The following is a 25,346-nucleotide window of genomic DNA, read 5'->3' on the forward strand; positions in this document are numbered from 1 at the left end:
TCTTGTGTATCTGGACAATGTGATTTAATATCAACCCCTTGGTCAAGAAGAATTGGCAAGGATGGTGATCAGCAACTGCCCTGGGTCCAGTCCAGGAATCCAGCTGCGGTTGAATTGACGGGCATCAAAGGCATTATTCACGAAAATAAAAGTTGATATATTCTTATGCTTTGTACCTTAAATAACTTAAGAATTTAATACCTTAAATTCTTAAGTATCCTAAACACTTTATATAGTGTGGTTAAGCCACTACCTGTAAAGCTCAGGTGGATTAGTCAGGGGCCAGGCCCAGTGAGCTCAGGCAAACCATGTCCCTTCCTACAAAGTCTACTTCCTGCCATGGTCATCTATAATGCTTATCCTCCAAATGGTCATCTTCAGATGCTATGGAGGACACATGAAACTCCATGGTGCCCATGTGCAGGGACAATGGCCTGCCCCTGCAAACACCTAATGTTTGCAGCAGCTCTAGGTCTCATTTTCTCCAGTCTTCAGATTTCAATTTGCAATTTTTTTTTTTAAGAGAATGGCCCATCACTTAACACTGTCACTGGAAGATAACATTTCAGTGATTTCTCAGTGCTGACATTTTATTATTTAATATTAAACCCCATCAGAAATGCCTGGTCTGATAAGCTAAAAATGAGGCTTTAAAATAAAGCACCTGACGAATTTGATTTGCAATCATCAAAATGGTATTTTTTTTCAGATGGGAACTAATTATCAACATGACATGATTTCAATCTGCTGCCATTTATGAAATGGGATCCGTTTGCTCTCGATTAAGATGATCAGGCTCCTGCTCTGCAGCTCGATGCCCAATTTCACCCATTCTCATGAAATTCTTCTATTATGCAAACTAGTAGTAAAGCAATTACATGCTCCAAAAGATTAAGACGAGAAGTTTCACATTCACAGACTTGTCATGTTCACCTCTTAAAATGTAAATTCTCGCCAGATGCTAAAATGCCTTTTTTTATTTCATACAAAGTCACCTAACAATCTGAGGAAGCATCCTCTCTGAAAGCAATTCTGTCTCCCAAGGCTGCCTGACACATGAGAATCTCAGAGAATGGATACCCGTCTCTCCAGGCTTTTCAGGGCTGCTTAGGGATATGGCTGGGCCACAGGCAATTTCCAAGTTAAATGCTCCAAATGGACAGGGATGATGTTTTAGCAGAGAACAGAGGGAGGGGAAAGTGGAACTTAAACAGGAGCTCTTTTGCCATTCTGGCTTGAAGAACGCTGCTGGAATCTGGATGCATGGAAAGAAAGGAGAATGAAGAGCTTTTTCTACTGCGTGCCAGGGAAGGGGCTACGTGACTCTCATTTAATGCTCTCAAACACAGCCCTTCTCTTCTTTCCAACTGAGGAGGAAGCTGAGGTCCAGAGATGCCCTGCAAATTTGCTATTTAGTCAGTCAGTGGGGATCAGACAGGCAGGATCTCTTCCACTCTCAGGTACCTCTCCCAGGTGCAAAGAGGAACACTCAGCAATGTTGTGTTCGTTTTTTCATTTAGGGCCAGGGACACCCCTCACAGAAGCTGGAAAACTCTACTTGGTATTATTAAGGAGCACCATTTATCTTAACCGCACTCAATTTAAGGTTTTAAAAATAAAGCAACTAGACATATAGACTTTGGCTAAGGAAGGATGAGAGAGGAGAAGAGGAGGAGAAACTGAAGTTGTTTCTCAGCCTTGTCATATTTGGTTCTTCTTTGTGGGACGTCATGGGGGGAGTCAGAACTCTCAGGGGACAGGTCATGAAGTACAGAGGAAGTTCCTGACAGGAGGATTTCACCTCCGATTGCTGCTGAGGGGATTCACCCCACATGTTATGACAACTCCAGTGCCGTGCAGGAGCAGCGACCCCTGAGTCCCGCCATGACGAGGCGCCCTTCTCCCCAGCACAACTGCAGCTTGTTTAGTCGGCAAACACAGAACCATCCCATGCTCTGCCTTCCTGTGGGGAAGGGCACAGGCGGACACTATCCCTGTCCTCAGCCTCGGCTCCACTGCACATGCCCTGATCCACACGGATGAACACTGGGCTCTCAGGGGACGGGTTCCCCTCTCCACCAACTCAGACAGGAGAAGATGGCGTGAATCTGGAAAAATACCCTTGTGTCATAAGTAGAACGGAAGAAACTTCTTTCCTCTGAGGTTTAGGAGAAACCCAAAAGGTACTGGATAGTGAACTTCCTGTGTCAACTTGGCAGACGGTGGTACCCAGGTATCTGCTCTCATGCAAATCCAGACGTTGCTATGAAGGCTTTTAAAGGTAGCCTTAACATTTAAATTGGTAGACTTTGGGTAGAGCCACTGACCCTCCACATGCAGGTGGGCCCCATCCAAACGCTGGAAGGCCTTACGAGCAAAGACAGGTTTCTCAAAGAGGAAGGAATTCAGCCCCAACACACAACGCAGAAAGCCTCCTGGTTTCCAGCCTGCCAGCTTCCCCTACGGATGCTGGACTTGCCAGTCCCCACAATTGCATGAGCCAGTTACTTAAAATAAATCTCTCTCTCTCTCCCTCCTGTTTCGCTGGAGAATCCTAACACTGTTACCAAGCCGATTAAATAGCCCCTCCTCTGTAATTCAGACCAGAGAGGAAAGAGGAACTTGGCAAAATGTCAATTGCTTAGCAAATCAGAGAATTAGGAATCTATGGGGGGAAAAAAAAAAGCTTTTCAAAACCCTTCAAATGCTCAGCTGCATTTCCAACTACCTCCTTTAATTGACTCATGAGTGTGAGTGTGCCCTTTGGAGGTGCTGGGCCAGGCACTGGGCCATACCATGAGGAGCCCCTGGGTTGGAATCTGGGCTCAGCTCCCCACTCGGTGTGTGACCACAGGTGCATGACTGGACCTCCAAAACTCCGTGAAAATGTGACCCTGAAAGGACCAAAGACGTGACTCACCCAGCTCAGAATGCAAAAAGATTATCACTCGGGGGTGGTTTGAGACCATTTTTGTTGAGCCAAAAGCTGTTAAAAGAAAGCACACTTCCTCCACCCCTGAAGGAAGAGAGACACATGCAAGGAAAATGAATACAGTAATGTGTCACTTAAGGAGGGGATACATGCTGAGGAGTGGCGAGTCCGTCACTGTCTGGACATCAGAGTAGTTCCCTGCACAAGCTAAAACAGCTAGGATCCAGGACGATACATCATCTGACAGGATGCCATTGCATGTGCCCTCTGTTTACCGAAAGGTCATTTTCAGTGCAGGACTGTCTCATGGTGTAGAACTGCAAAAGTAATATCCTGGGGGATGGCTGGAACCCGGAAGAAGAAATCTCAGCCATAGAGGTTTCCCAGTGAGGCATCCCAGGCACATGGCAGAGCTCAAATCAAACAAAACCAGCCATGCTGCCTGGTCAGGGGTGTGTGTGTGAAGCATTCTAAAAAGCTAGTTCATACAAGAATGGAGACGTGGGCAGAATGGAAATGAGAAAGAAGAAAGGGCAATCCATGAATTCTTTTCAGACCACACCAGAAGGTTGGAAAGACACAAATTGCAACTAGTAATCACTCTGATTTCCGAGTATCAAAACTTCCATGATTAAAAATTGGTATTACAAATGAAAAAGACATTCATACAATAAAAGGTAAAGCTTCTGAATGTTTATACAGGAAGTCAGAGGGTAGCAGACTATGCCCAGAGTAAGAATTTTAATAGATGGCACATTTCACTTTTCATGCACACACTAAAATAGGAAAGCCTATTCTGTCCATTTAAGCACACAACAGTAAAAGGTAAACCATACACTAAAAGCTCTGGAATGGCCTATAGGCAATTGTTAAAAATAATTGCCCTGTTATAAGATGAAGCCTTTTAATTTTCTCCATTGGTGCTTTCGTGAATATTCTAAGTTTTCTGAAATGAATGTGAATCGGTCATGCAACAGTCATGAAAAGGGGAAAAGATATTTTTAAAGCCCTGCCTAATGCAGTCTACAGTGTGCCATAATTGAGTAGAATTCATTTCTATTTACATCCTGGGGGATGACATTTACTCAGATGCAAAAGAAAAATGAACAGTCTTTTGAGATTGAGGAAAGAAGAGGTGGGTGGTCTATGGGCGGCACCAACCTGGGTCACAGAGACATTTGTAGCTGGTGCCCACACTGCGGCACGTGCCGTGGGCACACGGGCTGAGGGCACAGAAGTCAACGAGCTGGGCACAGGTGGACCCCGTGAAGCCTGGGCTGCAGCTGCAGGTGAAGTGCACCCCGTCTGCGTAGCAGGTGCCATTGTTCTGGCACGGCGACGAGGCACAAGGGTCCACCTTCTCTTCACAAGCAGATCCCAAGTATCCTGCAAGACAACGCAGAGGGGCCTTTAAGAAATGAAAACAAGTTTGCACATAACAACCAACAAATGGAGTCCACAGATTTTCCCTTTTCTTCATTGTGAGTGGATTAGCTCATTAATCCCTTTGCTTTTCTTAGCTTTGCTTTCTGTGTTAAAATACTAAGCTCCACAATTCTCTTTTTGTTGTAATATAAAACATATGTCTGCTTTGATGCCCACATGTCTGTGTGCATGTGTATATTTACATGCATGTGTGTATGTGTGCATATATATTCTTGAATAATGCTTAAAATAAATTGATGCTGATTCTCTAAAGGAAGGCAGGATTTGGATCAGTGTAAGGCTTTTCTGTCTTGTTTATACACATTCTTCACTTTGCTTTAACAGATAAGACAGGATCCTGAATTTCAAAAATTAAAACCATATAAAATAACAAGCACTAAAAAAATCTCCTATTCCTATCCCTTTGACCTTGATTTGGTTTATTCAATACATACTTTTTTTTTTTTTACAAGTTGGCTATTGAAACCCACGAAAATGGTACTGCATGTCCGTACAACGCAGAGCAATTCAGGGAATAAAAAGTCACCAGCACCCACAGGTGCTGTGACATCCAGGGGAAGGAGCCAGACATGAAAGGTGACAAAGAATGTTCCCTTTACACAGCATGTCCAGAAGAAGGACCCTTCAATGCAGAAAGCAGATGGACAAATGCTGTGGCTGATGTGGGACCAACGGCCATGGGCAGGGGTGATCTATTGGGACAGAAGGAGACATTGTCAACTGAAGGGTGGAGATGACTGCCCAACACTGAATTATAGGCTTTGAGAGGATGAGTTTATGGTATGGAACTTACACACTTAACATGAATGTAGTTTACAGTGTGTAAAAATTATGGAAAGCTGTTTCAATTTTAAATTTGGTAATTGTGTAGGGAATTTTTATTTTGTTTTCTTTGGGTATTTTTCTCATTAAACATGATGTATACATACATATGTGCATCTGTATTTCTATGGGCAGTGAACAATGCTTTGGATAAAACCTATACTTCTTCTAATACTTTAAGAGTAATCTGAAAATTAAATGAAGGTAATTTAAATCGTAGAAAGAAGAGTTAAATAAATTTGCTCACGTATACTTGTATTAAGTTTATACTGATGCACCTGTGCTCCCATCTCCTTAGCAAAATTGACCATTTTTATAGTTATTGTTAAGGACATAGCAAATATATAAAACAAACAAAAATAGCTTTCAGATTTAATTATCTGAAGCACTATTCATATTTGGCATATTCAACTTGATAGTACTCTACATAGAAATAGAAAAAAATTTCAAATACAAGGCTATTCAACATTGGGTAGAGTTCATGACAGCCTTTAAATTTTAGGAATAATACTTAAAATGTACCATACAATGGGTTTTAAAAATATTTGAATTCTCCACAGTGAGAATGAACAAGGAGTGAAATATAATTCTCTCCTTCCTGAGATGTATTCCATTTTATTCTCATTGAAGACACCTGAATGCTTATCAATAAACAACAGCACTATATGTTATCGTCACTATGTGACATGCTGTTTTCAAATCAGGACAATATCCCAAATCTCTTCATCTTAGAACAAAATAAAATTAGATCTTCTTATCTGTGTCTAGAAAATGTATCAGAGTCATGTTTCCATTTTCTAATTGTGTACAACACTGAAGGTAATTAAACCTGTTTTTTTTCTCCTTAATATGAAGAAATAAGTTTTGAGGAAAAAATGACCAAGTTAACACAAAATTTATGTTCAGTTGGATAGGAACATAAGTTTTTATCTTATTATCTAAGAAAAAGTAAAGGGGGGAATTTCCACTTAAAGGCTATGAGAACTGACAAAACAACTCCAGGTTGCAGCAAGCAAAATCAACATGTGAAAGTCAACAGCATTTTTATATATCAATAACAAACTTGCTGAACATGGCAGCGGGTGCAGAGAGATCAAGTCTCTAACCTCTTCAGCTGCGCGGGCATAGGGAGTCATAAACTGTCTAAATGCTGTTTGCTCAGGATCACTAGGCAATGCTGAGCTGACGTGGATCTGGGGCAAACAGTCTGGGCCTCTCAGAATACACACCGAGCCCGGATCGGCTGAATTCAAGCTCCCATTCGCCTGATTCTCGCAGACAAACAGCTGTGACTCAGCACTAAACGATCCCCCTGAAACAATTGGTCGGCCCTTCTGAACCTACGGAGGTGAATGCCAACCAAGCCTTCATAGGCAGTGGCCACAGGAATGAAACGGGGCTTGGGAGAGACAGTCAGGACGCACCCCTTGCATTGGTCACCCGGCAAAGGGAACGAACTGTCACCATTTGCATGGGATACCACCATGGCAGAGAACTGACGTCACCAGACTGCGGAGGAGGAGATAACTTCATTGAAACCAGCAGTGACAGGCGTGTAACCCCCTAGCCTTCTCTCTCCACACATCGGGGAAACCTTAAGGGCCCCTCCCAGCTCTCCCGTGAGCACAATAGCCAGACCAAGGGAATCAGGAGTGGTGCGGGACCCGCGGCATGGAACTCCCAGCTACTGCTCCCACCAGTGCTGACACCTGAGGTCTCTTGCACCAGCTACCGGGGGCGTGGCTACCGGAGGGCAAGCAAATTCACTGGGGGTTCTCAGCCCCGAGCTCCACAAACTTAGGGTCTGAGGGAATGGCAGACAGGGAGAGTGTGCCCAGTCGTGCATGATAACAGGGTTCCCGGGAGCAGCAGACCTGGCGTGTAGCCAGTATTGTGGTGAGCGGCACCAGTGAGAGGGGCGTGGTTAGAGGAAAAGTGGGGAAGTGACTAGACACAAGAGGAGGCCCTCGGCACTCAGGATTGGAGACCCGCCCAGTCTGGGAGGAGGAGCTGCTGCACAGTGATTGGTTCCGCGTATTGACAGGAAAAACTTGGCCTGGAGGGCACAGCGCCACCTACTGGAAGAGAAGTTAATCAAACTCTAAGACTGCATTTATTAATTATTTTTTTTTAATTTGGGTTTTTTTTTTTCATTTTCATTTTTTGTTGTTTTTTAATTTTTTTATGATTTGTTTAATTTTACTTTTTATTTTTTTATTTTTTATTTTCTATTTTTTTTCTTTTGTCTTTTCATTTCTTTTCAATTCCCTTATTCCCCCTTCCTTGAATTCTACCTGCTTACTCTCATTCTCTTTAGTGACTTCTTCCCTTCCCCTTCTAATACCTTTCCTCCCAAGCATCAAATAAATTTATAGGATAAACAGTAACTCAGCAGTCAAACAGAACAAGAAATAACATGAGCACCATGAAAAAGCAAGGAAGAAAAGGAGTACAAACAATGCAGGACAGCCTAAATATTCAGGAGGACCTATAGGCATCAGAAAAATGGTCATATAAAGAACTCAAGGAATACCTTAGACAGATGGAATGGAACCTTAAAGAGGATATGAGACAGCAAATTCAAACAGTGAAAGAACACATTGAAAATGAATTACATAAACAGATAAAAGAAGAAGTTAAGCATCTTTATCAGGAGATAGAGATTATAAAAAAAAACAATAATTCTAGAAATGAAGGAAACTATAAACCAAATTAAAACCTCAAATGAGAGTATCACTAACAGAGCGGAGCAAGTAGAAACCAGAACGTCAGATAATGAAGACAAAATATATCATCTTGAAAAGAGTCTAGACAACTCAGAAAGGCTGGTAAAAAATCATGAGAAAAACATCCAGGAGATATGGGATAACATAAAAAAACCAAACTTAAGAGTCATCAGGATAGAGGAAGATATAGAGGTTCAAACCAAGGGAATGAGCAACCTGCTGAATGAAATAATTATAGAAAACTTTCCAGAAATAAAAAAGGAAATGGATTTACAAATTGTAGATGCATACAGGACACCGAGCATACAAAATCACAGCAGACCAATGCCAAGACACAATTTATGAAGATATCCAATATACAGAACAAAGAGAAAATATTAAAAGCTACAAGAGAAAGGAGGCAGATTACATTCAGGGGTAAACCAATAAGATTAACAATTGATTTTTTATCACAGATGCTGAAAGGGAGAAGATCCTGGAACAACGTATTTCAAACACTGAAAGACAATGGATGCCAACCAAGAACTTTGTTAAGCTTCAGGTATGACAACGAAATAAAAATCTTTCATGATAAACAAAAGTTAAAAGAATTTGCAGCCAGAAAACCAGCATTGCAAAGCATCTTGATCAAAACACTACACAAGGAAGAAATGAAAAACAATAACTAAAACCATCAGTGGGAAATGCCTCAGTAAAGACAAAGAAGCTAATCATGGAGAAACAAACTAAATTTTAAAAAAAAGATAAATAATCAAACATGGCTGGAAATACAAACCATATATCAATAGTAACTCTAAACATTAATGGCTTAAACTCTCCAATAAAGCAACATAGGTGGGTAACATGGATTAAAAAAAAAACAAATCCAACAATATGCTGCCTCCAGGAGACACATCTGATTGGAAAAGACATACACAGGCTGAAGGTGAAAGGTTGGGAAAAAATATACCACGCACACGGTCTTTGTAAGCAAGCAGGGATGGCCATCCTCATATCGAATAAAATCGACTTCAAGACTAAGTTAATCAAAAGGGATTAGGAAGGACATTATATACTGTTAAAAGGAACCATTCACCAACAAGACATAACAAGTATCAATATTTATGCACCAAATAATAGTGCTGCGATGTTCATAAAACAAATTCTCCTCAAGTTCAAGAATCAAATAGACCGCAACACAATAATTATGGGTGACTTCAACACACCTCTCTCACCATTGGACAGATCCTCCAAACAAAAGTTGAATAAAGAAACTATAGAACTCAATACCACAATCAATAACCTAGACTTAACTGACATATATAGAATATATCAACCATCATCAAGTGGATATACTTTTTTCTCAGCAGCACATGGATCCTTCTCAAAAATAGACCATATAATACGCCATATGGCAACCCTCAGTAAATATAAAGGGGTTTAGATAATACCATGCATTTTATCTGATCATAATGGATTGAAACTGGAAATCAATGATAAAAGAAGGAAGGAAAAATCCTTCATCACATGGAAAATGAACAATATGTTACTGAATGACCAATGGGTTACAGAAGACATAAAGGAGGAAATCAAGGAATTCTTAGAGATAAATGAAAATACAGACACAACATATCGGAATCTATGGGACATAATGAAAGCAGTTTTAAGAGGGAAATTCATTGCCTGAAGATCATTCCTCAAAAAAAGGAAAAACCAACAAATCAATGAGCTCACACTTCATCTCAAAGCCCTAGAAAAGGAAGAGCAAAACAACAGCAAATGTAGCAGAAGGCAAGAAATAATTAAAATCAGAGCAGAAATCCACGAAATGGAAACAAAAGAAACTATTGAAAAAATTGACAAAACTAAAAGTTGGTTCTTCGAAAAAATAAATAAGATCCACAGACCTTTAGCCATGCTAACGAAGAGAAGAAGAGAGAGAACTCAAATTACTAACATACGGGATGAAAAAGGCAACATCACAACAGATACTACAGAAATACAGAAGATAATTAGGAATTATTTTGAAAACCTATATTCCAATAAAATAGAAGTTAGTGAAGACATCGATAAATTTCTTAAGTCATATGATTTGCCCAGATTGAGTCAGGAGGATACACACAATTTAAACAGACCAATATCAATGGATGAAATAGAAGAAGCAATCAAAAGACTACCAACCAAGAAAACCCCAGGACCGGATGGGTATACAGTGGAGTTTTACAAAACCTTTAAAGAAGAATTAATACCAATACTTTTCAAGTTATTTCAGGAAACAGAAAAAGAGGGAGCTCTGCCAAATTCATTCTATGAGGCCAACATCACCCTGATTCCGAAACCAGACAAAGACACCTCAAAGAAAGAAAACTACAGGCCAATATCTCTAATGAACCTAGATGCAAAAATCCTCAATAAAATTCTGGCGAATTGGATACAAAAACACATCAAAAAAATTGTGCACCATGATCAAGTAGGATTCATCCCTGGGATGCAAGGCTGGTTCAATATACAGAAATCAATAAATGTTATTCACCACATCAATAGACTTAAAGACAAGAACCATATGATCATCTCGATAGATGCAGAAAAAGCATTCAACAAAGTATAGCATCCCTTTATGTTGAAAACATTAGAAAAACTAGGGATAACAGGAACTAACTTCAACATTGTAAAAGCTATCTATGCTAAGCCTCAGGCTAGCATCATTCTGAATGGAGAAAAATTGAAGGCATTCCCTCTAAAATCTGGAACAAGACAGGGATGCCCTCTCTCACCACTTCTGTTCAACATAGTTCTCGAAACACTGGCCAGAGCAATTAGACAGACGAAAGAAATTAAAGGCATAAAAATAGGAAAAGAAGAACTTAAATTATCACTATTTGCGGACAACATGATTCTATACCTAGAAGACCTAAAAGGGTCTACAAAGAAACTACGAGAACTAATAAATGAATTCAGCAAAGTGGCAGGATATAAAATCAACATGCATAAATCAAATGCATTTCTGTATATCAGCGACAAAACTTCTGAAACGGAAATGAGGAAAAACACTCCATTCACAATATCCTCAAAAAAATAAAATAAAATACTTGGGAATCAACCTAATAAAAGAAGTGAAAGATTTATACAATGAAAACTCAGAACCCTAAAGAGAGAAGTAGAAGTTCTTAGAAGATGGAAAAATATACCCTGTTCATGGATAGGCAGAACTAACATCATCAAAATGGCGATATTACCAAAAATTCTCTATAGTTTTAATGCAATGCCAATCAAAATCCCAACGGCATTTCTTGTAGAAATAGGTAAAGCAATCACGAAATTCATATGGAAAAATAAAAGACCCAGAATAGCAAAAGCAACTCTAAGCAGGAAGTGTGAATCAGGCAGTATAGCGATACCAGATTTTAAACTATATTACAGAGCAATACTAACAAAAACAGCATGGTACTGGTACCAAAACAGGCAGGTGGACCAATGGTACAGAATAGAGGACACAGAGACTAATCCACAAAGTTACAACTATCTTATATTTGATAAAGGGGCTAAAAGCATGCAATGGAGGAAGGATAGCATCTTCAACAAATGGTGCTGGGAAAACTGGAAATCCATATGCAACAAAATGAAACTGAATCCCCCCCTCTCGCCATGCACAAAAGTTAACTCAAAATGGATCAAGGAGCTTGATATCAAGTCAGAGACTCTGCATCTGATAGAAGAAAAAGTTGGCTCCGATCTACATATTGTGGGGTCGGGCTCCAAATTCCTTAATAGGACACCCATAGCACAAGAGTTAATAACAAGAATCAACAAATGGGACTTACTTAAACTAAAAAGATTTTTCTCAGCAAGAGAAACAATAAGAGAGGTAAATAGGGAGCCTACATCATGGGAACAAAGTTTTACTCCTCACACTTCAGATAGAGCCCTACTATCCAGAGTATACAAAGAATTCAAAAAATTAAACAATAAGATAACAAATAACCCAATCAACAAATGGGCCAAGGACCTGAACAGACACTTCTCAGAGTAGGACATACAATCAATCAACAAGTACATGAAAAAATGCTCACCATCTCTAGCAGTCAGAGAAATGCAAATCAAAACCACCCTAAGATACCATCTCACTCCAGTAAGATTGGCAGCCATTAGGAAGTCCAACAACAAGTGCTGGCAAGGATGTGGGGAAAAGGGTACTCTTGTACATTGCTGGTGGGACTGCAAACTGGTGCGGCCAATTTGGAAAGCAGTATGGAGATTCCTGGGAAAGCTGGGAATGGAACCACCATTTGACCCAGCTTTTGCTCTTCTTGGACTATTCCCTGAGGACCTTAAAAGAACGCACTACAGGGATACTGCCACATCGATGTTCATAGCAGCACAATTCACAATAGCTAGACTGTGGAAGCAACCTAGATGCCCTTCAACAGATGAATGGATGAAAGAAAATGTGGCATTTATACACAATGGAGTACTACGCAGCACTAAAAAATGACAAAATCATGGCATTTGCAGGGAAATGGATGGCACTAGAGCTGATTATGCTAAGTGAAGCTAGCCAATCCCTGAAAAACAAATGCCAAATGTCTTCTTTGATATAATGAGAGCAACTAAGAACAGAACAGGGAGGAAGAGCTGGAGGAAAAGATTAACATTAAACAAAGACATGAGGTGGGAGGGAATGGGAGAGAAAAGGGAAATTGCATGGAAATGGAAGGAGACCCTCATTGTTATACAAAATTACATATAAAAGAGTGTGAGGGGAATGGGAAAATAAACAAGGAGATAAATGAATCACAGTAGTTGGAGTAGAGAGAGAAGATGGGAGGGGATTGGAGGGGGAATAGTAGAGGATAGGAAAGGTAGCAGAATACAACAGTTACTAATATGGCATTATGTAAAAATGTGGATGTGTAACTGATGTGATTCTTCAATCTGTATTTGGGGTAAAAATGGGAGTTCATAACCCACTTGAATCTAATGTATGAAATATGATATGTCAGGAGCTTCATAATGTTTTGAACAACCAATAAAAAACAATAAGATAAAATAAAAAATAACAAACTTGCTGAGAAAGTAAACATGAAAGCAATTGTCTTCACAACAGCTATAAATAATAAAGTACCTAGGAATACATTTAACCCGGGACATGAAAGATCTAGATGATGTATATTATAAAACGCTGATGAGGGAAATTGAAGATGACACAAAAATCTAGAAAGACCTCATGTGTTCTTAGATTCGAAGAATTAATATTGTTAAACCATCTGTACTACCCAAAGCAATCCACAGAGCCAATGTAATACCCATCAAAATACCATGACATTCTTTATAGAAGGAAAAAAATTCACATGGAAACACAGAAGACCCCAAATAGCCAAAGCAATCTTGAACCTGAAGAACAAGGCAGGAGGCAGTAGGAACGCCTGACTTCCAAACACCCCAGAGTAACCAGAAGAGCACAGCACCACCTAGACCAGTGGATCAGAAGAGAAATCCCAGAAATACACCCCATGCCAACCGATCCTCAACCAAGGTGCAAAAACATGCACTGGAGAAAGCACATCCTTAGGAATAAATGAGCAAAGAACATTGGATATCCACATGCAGAAGGCTCCAACTTGACCTTGGTCTGCTACCATGTAAAAAAGTCAACTGAGTGGAACACAGACATAGATTAAGACCTGAAACTATGAAACTCCTCAAAGAAACACTTTAAGCCATCAGTATAGGCAATGGTATTTTGGATATGATCCCCCAAATCACAGGAAATTAAAGATAAATAAATGGGATTATACCAAACGTTTTAAAAAGCTTCTGTAGAATGAAGGAAACAAGCAACAGTGAAGAGACAACCTACAGGATGGGAGAAAATATTTGCCAACTATTTATCTAACACAGGATTAATATCAAACATATAAGAAACTCAAAAAGTGAACAAGAAATAGGTAATCTCACAATCTGGTCAGTAAAGTCAGTTCTGAGCAGACATCCAAAGGATATGGAGTCAGCAAGCCAAAGAGATACCTGCACTCCCCTGGTTACTGCAGCACAACTCACTATGGCTAGACTGCAGGACAACCTAGGGGCCCACCAGGGCACGAGTGGATGAAGATGATGTCCATATTCACAGCAGAGTGCTGGCCATACAGAGCACAACCCTGACCTTTGTAGCAGGATGGACAGAACAAGAGGACATTAAGTGAAAGAAGTCAAACACAAAAAGACAGATAACACATACTCTCTCTCATACATGGCAGTTAAAAAGAGCTGACCTGAGTGGAAAATAGTGATTTCTAGGAGTTGGGAAGGTAGGAGGGCAGACAAAGAGGGGTTGGTTAATGCCATCGAATCCCAGTGAGATAGAAGTTCACTTATTCTTTGGCTTTAATTTCCTTGCCTAGGAATGGTGTGGACTCCTAGGGTTAAATAAGATGGTACATGGTGTCCGAGAAAGGTCGGTCCTCTTTGCTGTGAGGGGTGATTCTGGGAAACCTCAATCTGCCTATACATTCAGAGTCTGTTAGGCCTGTTAGTCAGTCTCTAGACCATGATCCAATTTCACTTTTTCATGAGTCCCTCAGCGGGGTGTCCCTGGAACCAGGAAGTGCTCGCACAGTGCTCTTTCAACACGCACAGTGAGGCTGGTGAAGGAGGATGAGAGATGCAGGCAGGAGCGTCCCCGAGATCTCTGCCTGGGCTCAGGACAGCCTGTTCCAACTACGTGTTGACAGCAAGCCCGTGTGTGACCAGGCACTGTGCCAGGTGTCTGACTGGACTGACTCAGCTCCCACATCAACCCTGTACCTACCATTATTTCTTCATATTCAGGTAGGGGATTAGGCACAGAAAGACCAAGTACATCACCTGAGGTTACACAGCTAGTAAAAGGCAGAGATGGTATTTAGACACAGTCTAATCCCAAATACAAGATCCCAAGCAATACTCTGCTGTAACAATGCACGTCTGGGGTGTAGCAGCAAGGCCCAGACAGGGAAACAGGTGCTCCAGGATTTTACCCAAATTCTCAGTGGCTACGTGTGAGAGAAGTTGTTGTCCTTATGTCCATTTCCCAACTTCCCTTAGTCATAGAACTTCTGCTCCCGTCGCAGAATAATGATGACCTTTACCAGTTTCTCCTGCCGCTACACATAGACCTGAGATTCCATCCAGGACAGGGAGGTGCAAGTGGGAATGTCCTGAGACCATTTCTGGGAAAACTTCTTAAGACATTTGGCATGAACCCTCTGCTCTTTCCTTTTGTCCTTTCACTCATCCACTGTCTGGGTCACGGGCAACATGACTTAAATTCAAAGAAAACACTCAAGAATATCATAGTCAAACTGATGAAAATGGAGGGAGAAAAACAGAGAAAGAGCCCGAATACTAAAAGGCGTCAGAGGAAAATTCACAATGCATACATTCACAATGACAAATGACTTGTCACTGGGGTGTACGGAAGCAAAATTTATGACATCTTTGAGAAAAATAAAACTGTCTACTGGAATTCTACTTCTAAGGAAAATTATGAGGGTAAATTAAGATATTTTCTGATAAAGAATAGCTGAAAGAATTTGTTTCCAGCAGAGCTATCCACACAACGAAAACATCAAGGAAAGTAATTTAAGCTGAATGGAAGTGCAATAAATGGAAACTCAGATCTTCAAGAAGAAATGAGGAGCACTGGAAATGGTACATTTAGCAGGTAAATATTAATTATTTTCTTTTATTAATTTCTTTAAAAATAACAGTTAAAAGCAGAAATACAAACACTGACTTATGATGTGTTAACATTCATAGCATGTTATAGCATGAACAGTCATGCAGACAAAAGAACAAAGAATGAGGGGATGTTAATAAAATCACACCATCTTTAAATTATATACTTTGCATGCTTTAGTCCTCAGGGAAGCCACTAGAAACAAAAGAGAAACAACCACAAAATTAAAAAGGAAAAAAAACCTAGCAGTATAGCTACAAATCCAACTGAGGAAATACAATATTTTTAAGATGCTCTCTTTACCCAAAAGAAGTTTGGCAAAGTAATAAATAGATAGATAGACAGATAGATAGATAGATAAAATAAATGGCCATGGCTTAGACTTAGATCCAACACATCAATAATTACACTGAATGTAAAGGGACCAACATTCTAATTCAAAGGCAGAAATTGTCAAACTGTATTAGAAAAAGTAAAACGTTATCTATATATTCTCCAAAAGAACACTTTAAGTATATAAAAAAAACCCATAAAAATGGAGGCAAAAAACGGGGAAAACATGAAAAAGAAAGGTTAAGAAAGCTGACATGGCTCTTTTAATAACAGAGAAGTAGACTTCAAGACTAGTTGTGTTATCAGACATAAAAGAGATGTCTAATATGAAAAGTAGGCGATCCACCAGGAAGATTTAACTGTCCAAAATGTGAAAGTACCTAATAAGATAGCTTCAAGATATATGAAAGAAAACACTGCAGTAGAAATAGAAATCATTAGAGAAGGACTCTTTCTCAGTAACTGGTAGACTAAATGGACAAAATGAGTTATTGTTTGCAAAATTTGAATGATTTATTCCTTTCATGTGTACATGATACAAGTCAATCATTTCAATAGGTATAGAAAAATCATAGACAAAATTTAATATCCATTCATTATTTTTAAAAAAGAAAACACTCTCAGCAAACTAAAATAGGGGGTAATTTACTCCATCTTATATACAAAAAACTTAAAGAAACATCCATATTTAATTATGTTATAACAAATGCTTATTCCTTAAGATAGAGAACAAAGTAAGGCTGTATATTTCAGCAACATTTCACAGAAGTTTTGCTACATACAGTCAGGCAAGTAAAAAAGATAAAGCATGTAAAGGGAAAATAATCAAGATTCTTATTATTTGCCAATCTATTATTTTATATGATGAAAATACAAAAAAAAAACAAAAACAAAAATTGTGGAAACTAGTTGGCATAGTAGTACATGCCAGTAATCCTAGTGACTCAGGAGAGTGAGGCAGGAAGATTGCAAGTTTGAGGTCAGACTGGGCAACTTAGTGCAACCCTTTCTCAAAATAAATTAAAAAGGATTGGAGGTCTGTGCTCTATATGTGTAATATGAATTGTAATGCATTCTGTTGTCATATATAACAAATTAAAATTTTTTTTAAAAAAGGATTGGAGGTATAGCTCAGTGGTAGAGCACCCCTAGGTTAAATTCCCAGTTACAAAACATAAAAAATTATGGAAACTAATAAGTAAATTTAGCAAAGTATCAGGATACAAAGTCACTATAAAAAATCAATTGTATTTCTATTCACTAGCAATAAGAAACTGAAAAATGTTAACAATTTAAATGTCCTTTATAAATAGTATCAAAAAAAGATAAAACAGAAGTAAGTTTAACAAAAGATATGCAAGACCTTTACACTGAAAACTACAAAACATTAAAAACTCCCCAAAATGAAGAGATATACCATGTTCATGGATCAGAAGTCTTGAAATTGTTAAGATGTAAATTCATCCCAAACTGACTGACTTCCATATCTGTTATTTGAGGTTTCTATTAGTTGAAACTAAATCAAACTCTAGTTGATAAACTATGTCATTCCAATCAAGTAACTAGCTTTTATATGTCTCAACTTCCTCATTTGTCTCATTTCCTCAAATAAAAGGACAGCTATACACATCAAGTGGTTTTAGCTATACTTTAAGAAAGAGAAAGAGAACACAGATTCACAGCATTAAAGTAATAACAAATATTAACTAGGTTATAATTAGGACACCATGCTGCAAGATTTCAGGTCATCTGTAGCTGAGACTCAGTCAGAATAGAATTCATCTCTCCAAGACAGACTAAAAATAAACCAAGATTTTCCATCACTATGTCTTCTCCCTTCCCTTCATCTCCCCACTCTCACTCTCAATGTGTAGACACAGACGTACATTATGTAAAGAGTTGTAAACTTCATCTCCAATGATAGGAACCACTCTGCTTTGTTCTGTTTTGAAATATGATGTTATGACCCTAAATTAGATTATTTTAGATATCCTTGGGTAAGGCTTCTATTTTTAGTAACATAACCCTTTAAGATCTTGGCTTGGTTAGTGAATCTATAATAAATCTCCTTGCAGAAACCAAATTTGTTCTTGTGACAAAAGCAAGAGTGTTGAAAAACAAACGTTCAAGCCCTACCAAGGACACATTCAAAACATGAAGAAAACATGAAGAGCTGTGTATTAAGAACAAATGGAGTGGAGTTTTGTGGAATACTGTAACCTAAGTGATGAATATAATAGTAGTGCTTCTGAACTGACTACAGATTAAGAAACTATAATAGGAGAATAATATGTAGTATTAACTAGATGGTCGTGAGACAATATATTCAGATGTACAATCTTCTTTGAGGAGTAGGAGATGAAAAACTGTTTGATAATGTTAACCGAAAAGTGCCAAGAGAATGCTGAATTCTGCAATATGTATTATAGGGAGTAGTTTATTTCAAGTTGTACAGATCTCAGAGGATGCACATCAGGAAATGTCAGAAAGAAAATGCAATAGATCCAGAGAGAAACTGGATCTCAATCATATGGAAGCAATGTCAGCAGTCAAGAGATTTAAAACAACTGATTATAATAATGATATGATAATTAGAAAAGGATGAAAGATTTGAGGATCAAAATGGAAAATAAATAAAATAGAACTACAAAAGAAACCTACTAAGGATTGAGGGGTTAATACAAAAAAATATATAGTTTAGCTACTTGACTATTACTTCAAATTTCATATTTGAACCAATATTTATATGAACATGCCTGCTGAATATTTATTAGGTAAATAAAAAGAAAACATCCTTGAGGAATATGCAACTTGAAAATCAGATAGTGAAGACCAAAAGAATATATTTCCAAAAAGATTTTAAATTATGAGACAATGAAATCACTCTGTATATTGTCAGAAATCTATCTAGATGTCACGAATTTATGCAACATTCATAAGGGAAAATATGGAATAAAGCGATACTGGCAATTTTGCTGACAATGTAAAACAATTCACATGGAAGAAATAATGTATATAGGCATTTAAAACTTAACTCATGATTTGCTGCCTTGGCAAATGGTTTGAGTCAAAACCTGTCGCCATCCTGGTGGTTTCCTCTCTCAACTCCAATGTCCAACCAATCCATCAGTGGATCTTACATAAATATATATCTATTTATATATATCGTCTCCAAAATACACCTATTTCTATTCACTAGCAATAAGAAACTGAAAAATGTTAACAATTTAACTCAAACACTTGGCTTCATCTCAGCTGCCAGCATCCTAGCCAAAGTCACGAATTATTTCTCCCCTAATACAACCATTTCCTCTGACAGCACTCCTGTTCCAGCTTGCCCCTGCGACCAAGTCTCCAAAGAGCAATGACAATCATTTTCTCAAAATGTAAACATGATCATGCTTCCAATTGTTCCTGGAATAAAATTTGATCTCCCTTCCCTGGACAGGCCTTGTGTGCTCTGACCCCAGCTGAGCAGTCTAAGCCTCACTCAAGCAGCTGGCCCCAGGGGTGACCATTCAGTTCCCAGAAATAACAAGCCATTGCTAGAGTCCTGCTACAGGCTATTTCCACTGCCTGGAAGTTCCCCCTCCTGCCTGCTTACAAACCTGGCTCCTTCTTAGGTCTTAATTCTCAGCTTAAATGTCAAACAGCTGGGCCTTCCCTGGTCACCCCCAGCTAGGCGTATATCCCTATACTCTGCTCACCACCTTCATAGCATCTCTGTTCACTGGTGATGGTACAGATTCACCTATCATCCATGCCCACTCCCAAGGAGGCCAGGGACTTCCTGAAGGAGCAGCCACATTGCTTCCTCGTCACTGAGCCTCAGCACCCAGCATCGTACCTAAGCTGTGGGAGGCCCTCAGTGAATATTTGTGGAATAAATGAAAGGATGAATCAATGGATCAGTGACAGAATACATTCTAACAGATTTGTTACCCAACAGAAGAGTTAGAAGAAACATTGAAAAACACAGACTAGGTCTTAAATGTGGCAATGAGGAAATATGAACAGGTTGAATATGAGTCATTATATATATTAATTACAGATACATAGATGAATAGTTACTGAATCAAAGTGAAGCTAGAAAATTGAGTACTGAGATTCCCAAGCAGCACAGTGAGGCAAGGAGAAAAGCTTTGACTTTTAAAGAGTTCATCCTTATTGGGGTCGGAGAGGGAAAAGAACAACGGGACAAGGGATCTTTTCTTACTTTTCTTTCTGCAAACATAACTTCAGTGGCAGGAAGAGCTGCTGATGTGGGCTCCGAGTGTGGCAATGATTCAAAAGAAAGAAGAGCCGGGCTTTGCCCCGGACCTCAGAGACAGCCTGAGACTTGGCTCGGCAGACGAGGAAGAGCAGTGACAGTACGTCGGAGAAGGGGTTTTGGCTGGTGCTTCTGGAAAAGTTAATTGGGAGCACATTTGCTATGGTTCTAAGAAAGCAGACAGTCATGTAAGATAAAGAGAAGGGCACATCGCGGAAAATCAATCACAAAGCCATCAGATGTGAAAGATCCAATAGGGTTACAGTTAAAAGGTGACTTTTAATTCGTAAGAAGGTTAATTTGAGAAACAAACAAACAAACAAAAACACTTTTAGGACTTTTCCTAGAACAGAAACACAAATTTAGAGCTAAGGTAGAAAAATGAAAACTAACTGGAAAAAGTCAGAGGAAAGTTAAATCAACTCTTCCCCAGTTTACACTAAATAGATAAAAGGGCAGAAGAGATGAAACTTAAAATATATAGTTATGTAAAAAATAAAAATAAAAATAATTGGTTATTGGCCCTGGGAATTCAGAGGTTTAGGCCACAGCTCTGCATTTTCCTTTGGTCGTCTGTCCACTAACCTATCCTAATTGAGACCAATCACGTATCAGCTGTTTTATCACATTCTGGAAAACAGAAAGATCAACAAGGAAACAGACACCATCGGCTAGCACTACCAGCTGCTGGACAGGTCATGAGGTTTGGGGGCTGTGTTAAATAATGCAGTCAGGGAGACCTGGAGGACGGAGGGGGGCCAGGTGAGGGTCAGAGGAGGGTTTCCAACAACAGGAGGTTGGGGAGGAGCAAGGCCCCAAGTAGCATCGGCTTTAGGGTGAATGGTACCCCCTGGAAGGCCATTTCCAAGCCCTTGGTGTGTTTAAGAACAGAGAAGCCAGTGGCTGAGGAGAGGGGAGAGGGGACAGTGGAGGTAATCACAGCCAAGTCGGCCCTCACCACACTTTGGACAGAAATCACAGCTGTGAGGGGTGGGAAGGAAAGCGTGTCAGCTACATTTCTAGATGGTTTGCTTTTCCTCATCCTCCCTCCCAGAGACTCTCCCACCCAGTGGCACCCTAGACATCAAGCTGACCAAAATCTGGCCCAAAGCCTGCTCATGCACCCTCTGTCCTACTGCTTCTCCTCACAGACAGACCTGCTGCCCTTCTCCATCTCCACGGCCAAAACTGATCCCCTCCCCACAGCAGCTCACCAAGACAAGGGCGACCGATTCCTGACGTTCTCCAATTCTTGTCCTCCCTCAATTGACTCTTTCTCCTCCCAACACAGTAATTTCTCCCAAGTGTTCAGATTCTTCCCTTCCCCTGCCAAACCCACTCAAGCTGCCCTCCTGCAGACTCTCGGGTGATGTCCAGTCCCTTCCCTGGGCTGTTGAAAGGGCTGCCTGGGCCGACGTCTTCCCTCTCAGCCTTACACCTTCCCCATCTCACTCTGCACTGGGTTCGCTGGACTCCACCCTGCTGTCTCCTGCAGATCTGTTTAAACCTCGCTTCCCTGGAAACCCTTCCTGACACTCTCTCCAACCCCCACCTGGGTGAGAGGGGTCAACTTACAAGAGCCCTGCCCCATCCCAATCCTCCTGTCCACCTGTCTCTCATGGTCACTGTCCACAAGACCCAAGAGGCCAAGCCAAGTCTGTCTGGTGACTGCCACCGTAACTGCCACCAGGAAGGCGACCCACAAACAGTGTGTGAGTGATTAGATCTTTCATTAAATGCCTTGTGCCACATTCACGTGATGGAATAAAGCTCAGCCATTAATAACACTTCTTCTGGAAAAAAATTAACAGTGTGGAAGAACATTTAGGACACATTGTTCAGTAAAGAAGCTCATTACAGGAGAAAATGCACAGGAAGACCCAATTCTAGGTGTCCTGAAAAGGGCATTACAAAGGGGACTTCAAAGATGTTCTCCTAAAATCCAAAGTGACTCTCTCTTTGGGATGGAATCGTAGGAACTTTTCTTTTTCTCTTTGAGCTCATTTGAGCACAGACTTCAGTAATTGAGGGAAAATGCTAAAAATGACTTCAAGTGCTGCATAACGTCCTGGCCTGTGACAGACCAGCAGCCCATGGTCAAACGCAGTCAAGTGACCAGGGGCTAATAAACAGTCCCATGTGGATACCCTGGGTCGTCCACTTGGTGTGGACTGTTTGGGATTTGAAAGTGAGGAGGGGACTGTAAAAGTGACAAATTCTTCCTGTAAACTACAATCGAACCTAAATGGGAGGGTTGAAAAGAACAGCGGGAGAATGCCTGTCTGGAGAAAGAGGTGAGCAGAAGTGTAAGTGTCTTCACCTCCCTCTGCCTGTGTGACATTAGGTCAGGGGAGACGAATTCAGGTTGGAAAAACAGAGCCAGAGAGAGGTTTATTTAACCAAAGCTGAAATCTGATGAAGTCATCAGCAGAACACACTTTCACTCGGGGGCTTCGCGTTTGGTCTCCTTCCTCTGGGGCCGAGTCTGAGCTTGAACCTTAGGAAGCTTTCGGGATTCACAACTCGGACCTGGACGGTTCCGAATAAAGCCCAGAACTGCATCCCGTGACATTCTGATCCGCGTGAAGGACAAAAATGTCCCTCCAGCCTTCTCCACTGTTGTGGTCTAAAGAGGGAGGTGTGTGAGGAGACGGATTCTGCTGCTGCGAATAAAAATGAAAATCCTCTTTCCTTTTCTTCATTTCTATTGTAAGGGATTTTGTTGTATTTAAGAACAATGTCCTGTTTCTGGGATAGATAAAAAGTGTTCCGCAGTCAGGCCTTCCCACAAAGGACAACTACAAACTCCAGACCCCAAACAAGACCCACAACCACAAGGCTCTGCAGGGAGGCAGAGCAGGCACCTTGGGGAGGGAGTCCAATGGGAGGCAGCCTGGGGCAAGTTTTGTGTGTGACCTTTAAGGGAGGCCACAGCTATGACTGTGACCTGGGAGCCTCAGACACCAGCACTGAGGCTGTGTGTGTGTGTGAATGTGTGTGTGTGTGTAGGGTGGTGGAGGGTAACGGGATTGAATCCAGGGTCTCATGCACACCAGGAAGTGGTCCTGCTACTGAGCTGAATCCCCAACCCTTTTTTGTTGTTGTTGTTTTGAGACAGGGTCTTGCTAAGTTGCCTAGGCTGGCCTCGAACTTGTGGTCCTCCTGCCTCCTGAGTGGCTGGGATCACATTCATACACCACTGTGCCCTGCTAAAGTGGTGCCTTCTGTCCGTAGGAACCCAGTGAAGGAACCTGGGACAGCTTCACCATGAGGAGGGAGGGAGGGTCTTGGAGAAGAAGAGAGCCAGAGAAGGGGACCCCCAAGTTCTGCAAGTCTTGCCTTGCCCAAGTCTCTGGATGACCCCAAACCAAGCATGAATGAGGCACTGACAATAGACCAAAGAGGTCCAAGCCTCCTCCCTGCTGTCACGACTGGGTTGCAATGAGTCTAGCCACAGAGAGTCACCTGTTTACTTTACTGATTGTTGATTGATCCATGTTGGCTACGTGGGAGTGTCCTCCTGTTTAGAGTGTTTTGTTGGAACAAGATGGAGTTATCTACCCATACATTCACTGAAAAAATGTCTCTCATGTACCTAAATGCTGAGCACTCTAAGAGACACAAGAACACTTAGCATCGCTGCCCGCAGGGAGCTTAGCATCTACCAAGGGACATTGGAGGTGCATCCACACAGCTCTCAGAGGGGACTGTACATGATCAGGGAGAACCTGCTGCGCCTAGAGAATGTGGACCTCAGAGTCAAATGAGGATTTATATCCTGGGTCCACTAGGACCTTCGGGCCTCTTGATTCACCTGTGAAATGAAGCAATAACATCTCCCTGTACGGCTGTCACAGTGATGAACAGTGACAGGTATCGATCACTTGTGCTCTGTTAGGCACTATTCTAAACACGGTAAACTCGGAGTTCACTAAAACCTTAGAACAACCCCATTAGATAGGTTCTAATAGTACTTCACTCTATAGGAGGGGACAATGAGGCAAGGAGAGTTAAAGTAACTTGCCCAAGGTCACCAGGTACTAAGTGATGGAGATAGCAAAGTCTACCTGAGATTCAGCTGTTGACCACAAAATCACACTGAATAGGAACTTCAAAGGGCAAACACAGTGTTCAGCACACGAAGAGCACTCAACCATCGACAGATGTCATCAGTGCTGTCATTGTCACTGCTGGTGCTCTTGTTATCATATGAGCCATAAGAAAAACACAATAGTTGAAGTTCAGACATACACCTGGATTTTAAAGCTAAGAAGTTGTAAGAATGCTAAAGAATTGTCCTGTGCAGATCTGGACACACACCTTGAAAACTCCAAAATTTGTGTTTATCTGTGAAGCGTATCCTCTTTTTAGAAAGAAAAATATATGGTTATTTCTTTTGTTTGTTCATTACTTGGTCACTTCTGACTGCCACCTGCAGGTTCCCTCAGGAAGAGGTGCGGAAGCTGAGGCAGGAGCCCGGCTACCCTGGAGAGAGAGCAGCTGCTTCCCCACTGCTAATGGGAAAAAGCAGGCGGACAGAATTCCCTGCAGTATTTCTACTTAAACTGTGTTGTGTGTAAGAAAGGAAAGGAAGACAGAAAATAGGAACTAAGTTATAAAACAAAAAATCACCAGCCCACAGCAAGGAGTCATCGAATCGCCTGGCACTTACGTCCTCACACTCCGTTGGGTCCCTAAAAGGTGACAGAACGCACCACGTGGAGCACCCCGCATCTCAGCGGCTCAGATTCCTGAATGGGGAGGTGATCCAGAGACAATGGCCAGTTTTAAAAGAGGGAACAGCATTTTAGCTGGGCCTGTTAATTTTATGAGGACACGTGGTGTGTTTCTTAGGTAAGCGCACAGTGTCACGGGGTTGTAAGATAGTGCTCTCATGGAGGTCACACATGTGAGACACTGCAATACACAACCAGATCCCACAACTACGGGAAGCCCAGACCTCATGTGATGAGGTCACATGCCTTATTTTGGAACAATACACATTATTTCAGAGATAACTTTTATGACATGTGTTGTTATTGCCTGTAAATCCCTTTAAGATGAAAAGTGTTACCACTGAAATCTGAGTTAGACAGGAGGATTCCCAAGGCTATGAAATGC

At 40.8% G+C, this 25,346-nt stretch overlaps 1 protein-coding gene across 1 annotated transcript in view; it reads right to left on the bottom strand.

The window, feature by feature from the left end:
- Dner (delta/notch like EGF repeat containing) overlaps window positions 1-25,346 on the bottom strand; it is a 297,502-nt gene that overhangs the window by 59,142 nt on the left and 213,014 nt on the right. The window contains exon 8 of the mRNA XM_026396251.2: window positions 4,094-4,318. Within this exon, the coding sequence (XP_026252036.2) occupies window positions 4,094-4,318 (225 nt within the window). The remainder of the gene's footprint in view (window positions 1-4,093; window positions 4,319-25,346) is intronic.

This window comes from Urocitellus parryii, chromosome 1, assembly GCF_045843805.1.
Source record: "Urocitellus parryii isolate mUroPar1 chromosome 1, mUroPar1.hap1, whole genome shotgun sequence".
In the NCBI taxonomy this organism is placed as follows: domain Eukaryota; kingdom Metazoa; phylum Chordata; class Mammalia; order Rodentia; family Sciuridae; genus Urocitellus; species Urocitellus parryii.